General features: G+C 33.6%; 1 protein-coding gene across 1 annotated transcript; it reads left to right on the top strand.

Moving 5' to 3' along the window:
* The first annotated feature begins 328 nt into the window (after window positions 1–328).
* LOC137811239 (binding partner of ACD11 1-like) lies at window positions 329–3,625 on the top strand. Its single transcript, XM_068612902.1, has 5 exons — window positions 329–547; window positions 1,806–1,909; window positions 2,014–2,089; window positions 2,707–2,787; window positions 2,880–3,625. Exons 1-5 carry the CDS (start codon window positions 542–544, stop codon window positions 3,450–3,452), a joined length of 840 nt encoding a protein of 279 aa, XP_068469003.1. The 5' UTR covers window positions 329–541; the 3' UTR covers window positions 3,453–3,625.
* Window positions 3,626–4,010: the final 385 nt, after the last annotated feature.

Below are 4,010 nucleotides of genomic sequence, written 5' to 3'. Positions count from 1 at the left end.
TTCTAATTGAGAGACCAAGTGCAGGGTGCTTCTAGGTACACCCAAAGATCACGAGATCATAATTTTTTTTTATTATAAAGTTTTTAATTTCTCAATCTGGATTAATAATGTTTAATTCATATAAAAAAATCAAATAATCAAAGTTATGTGAATATTATATATCAAGCTCATTATGATTATAAGAATGGTGATAGAAATTTCTGAAATATTCAATAAAAAAAGTCATTAGTAAAACAAAATAAAATACTAACATTCCTAAATTGAAAGGGAATCTGTTGGGAAAAGTTGTTTATTCACGCGTATTCATGCTTAGTTATTTGAAATCCTCAAATCCACGATTTTGGCACGTGATCTCTGAGCTTCCACGTGCGAGTCTAACCGAGTTTAACCAAGGCACGTGTGTTGAATCGCTCTTAAATCCCGAAACATTTTTTTCTTCTTCGCTGATCTCGCTCCTCACATCACCACTTGCGACACCACCAGAGTTTACTTAAGCCGCCACGTTTTCATTCACCGGAGATTCTATCTGTTATCATTTCCGATGTCGGTGAGTTCTCACCGCACCGTTTCTGACTCTCAATCCGCAAGTGTATTCTATGATTTTTTCTTCTTCTCACATTTAAGATTTCTGAAGATTTTCTGGCATGCTAATGAGGTTTTTCTACTGATAAATTTATCTCACATGGTTAGGAATGAAAATTTTAATTGTTTTTACAATATATTTAATTGCTTAATTTGTGTATTTTGATTGGTAGCGATTGTTGAGCGGTTGGTATTTTGGGTATACGAACCTGAAGACATAATTGTTGTGTTCTTAATAGGCACTCAATGTTCGATACAAAACAGTATCGGTGTACTGTTGCTTAAATCATTGAGTGAATAGAATCTAGAATTCTAAGTTGTTGTTCCAATTTGACATGTTTTATTCTTTTTAGTTCTTGTGAAAATTTAGGGATTTGTTTCATGGTTGGCTTATCTTTAGGGATAGTGGAAGTGTCCACAAGTAGTTTCGAGTTTATAGTGATATTGATATGAAACTTTTGACTATCTGTAAGCAACAAAAAGATTGAGTTGATCCCAGACAGATGTTCATGTTGATTGTTGCACATAATATAATATATGTTCTATTACTTCTGTAAAAATTGACATTTTTTTTTCGTCACTGGGTAATCACGGTGAAAGAAACATGATACGGGAATGAAAAATTCATCTTAGTTGTTGATAAGGGTTTCTGGGGATGGAATTACTTGGAAATGGCAAAGTATTGAATAGTGAGAGATTGGGAAGGGTAAATTACCTCTGTTGAGATTATAAGATTTAGATTTAGTTAGGAAAGGAGGAAGAGAGAAAGCAGACTTTGAATAACAGTGCGTTATGATGAGTTAAGAGTTAAGAGATACAAAGCACTAAATTTATTTATTCTTATACTAGACTCATAATCCTAATCAAAGAGGAAACATATTAAAAAATATCCTTTTAAAGGCAGTTTGTAAATGCATAAATAATAATTACAACAATTTTCAAAAATCATTTTATGAATCACTTATCTTCTGTTCTTAAACTTTCTGTCTACTTACAGCTTCATAAGATATACATTATAAAAATAGATTATAAACATGCTTACAAGTTATTACATATGAGACATCATAAGAGGATTTCTCTTTAATAGTAAGTATTTCCGTTGAGTAATGTGCTATGAAATTTGAATTTGTGCTTTTTGAGTTTCAGAAATTTATTGCATATGACGAAGAGAGTATTCTGTAATTCCAGGCTTCAGAATTTTAATACTTGCACTCTTTTCTCAGATAAAAACTGTCAAAGTCGTTAATGTTTCCTTGGGAGCAACTGAACAAGACATTGAGGAGTTCTTTTCATTTTCTGGTGGCATTGAATATGTTGAACTACAGAGGTCAGTTATTTTGCTCAGTTTCTTGAATCCCCTTTTAGGTTGTTTACATTTCTAATTTAGCAATTTTTGTTATACAAATAATAAATTTATGTATATTAATGCAGCCATGATGAACGATCTCAAAATGCTTATATTACCTTCAAGGAACCACAGGGAGCTGAGACTGCCGTACTTCTTTCGGTAATCCACTTGCTCTCGTTATATTAATGTTTGTATCATATTAAATTTGTTTCAACAACAAAAAATGTCATATTCATTATTGGTGTTGAGATTTCAAGCTTTAGAACTGCAGAATTGTTTGTCATTATCTATAAGGCATACACTGTGCAGAAACGTTCAGCTTTTTAGAAACTTAATGCAGTATCATCGAGCTACCTAAAAAAAAGTTCTATTTGAGAATCATGGAATTCCATATGATTAAAGATCTTACAGTGTTTCTTAATACTGGAAATCAATTTTCTGCTTTGCATTGACATGACATTACCTTTTCCAGTGCAATTATTTAAAAATTTCAATCATCCTCCAGAATGAGATTGAGTATAAATGTAGTTTGATTCGGTTTATTCAACAATCTTACTGATGGTAATCTGAACATGTGTTGTTTTTGTGGTGATTCAAAAGAATAGTCACTTGAAGTATGGACAGTTAGCTGTAATTCACAATGTGCGACATTATCTGATTGTATTATTTCATGTGACTATTAAATTTAGTGGCTTTCTTGTGATTACACTAATGACATACACCTTGCTCAATTCCACAATGTATGACCAAATATAACCTAGATTCATTTTTCTTAGGGAGCAACCATAGTGGATATGTCAGTTACAATAACTCTGGATCCGGATTACCAGCTTCCACCGGCTGCCTTTACATCATCTGTGAGTCCTGCTAAGACCCTCTAACTACTACTTAAATATTGTACACAAGTAACTTTGTTGTTTTGGTCTTGCAACCACTAATATTTTTGCAGGAAAAGGACAATCAAACTCCTGGTGGTGCCGAATCTGCTTTCCGGAAGGCAGAGGATGTGGTCTCTGGCATGCTAGCCAAGGGCTTTATCTTAGGGAAAGATGCTGTCAGCCAAGCAAAAGCGTTTGACGACAAGCACCAGTTATCGTCCACAGCCTCAGCAAAAGTTTCATCTTTTGATCAGAAAATTGGACTCACTGAGAAAATAAGTGCTGGTGCTACAGTTGTTGGTGATAGAGTTCGAGAAGTGGATCAAAAATTTCAGGTTTCTGAAAAGACCAAATCAGCATTTGCAGCTGCAGAAAAGACAGTCAGCAATGCTGGTTCTTCCATAATGAAGAATCGGTATGTGCTTACTGGGACATCCTGGGTCACAGGTGCTTTTAGTAAGGTTTCTAAGGCCGCTGGGGAAGTAGGACAGAAGACTAGAGAGAAAGTGGCGAGTGAAGAACAGCAACAGAAACAAAATGTGGAAGATCAGCACGCACAGGTCCTTTCTGAGTCCTCCAGGCAAGCAGAAGCAAGTGAGCAGAAGAGTTCTAAGCCTGCTCCTGCTCAGGGTTTGATCCTTTGATTAGCTTCTTTGTATGTATGTATATACTTTCTCCGAAACTGTCGCCAAGTGTTTCAGGATGATTACAACCTTTGTTTTTTTTCACTTATGATGTGAATGTAGGACTCATTTACTGTTGGACATGAGTTTAATTATTTAATTTTCTTCTATAATATACTTTCCTAGGTGTCAAATAATTTGTTTCTCCTATTTATTTTGGTGACAGTAGTCCAGAGGAACAGAGGAAGGGAAAATTAAAACTACACAGACAAATAACAATTACAGGCCGAAATTAAAAATGATAATCATAAAATATATAAAATAGTGTTTTAGAAAATACGTTAATTTCATTTCTCTTCAGAAAAGTATGAAGTTATACTGTTTTAATCACTGTAACCCTCAGAACAATTTGATCCATCAAATTTATCATGCGTCCCAACTTAAATTGTCTCTCAAAATCCACAAAATGTCAATATTATGTGGTTAAATATATTCTTGGTCCTTATATATATTTTTTTTAAATTTAACTTTTGCACATGTATATTAAAAATTAATTAATTAGTTCTTAAATGTAAATTT

This window comes from Phaseolus vulgaris, chromosome 2 (assembly GCF_000499845.2).
Source record: "Phaseolus vulgaris cultivar G19833 chromosome 2, P. vulgaris v2.0, whole genome shotgun sequence".
Classification (NCBI taxonomy): domain Eukaryota; kingdom Viridiplantae; phylum Streptophyta; class Magnoliopsida; order Fabales; family Fabaceae; genus Phaseolus; species Phaseolus vulgaris.
This window is presented reverse-complemented; position numbering and strand designations above follow the sequence as displayed.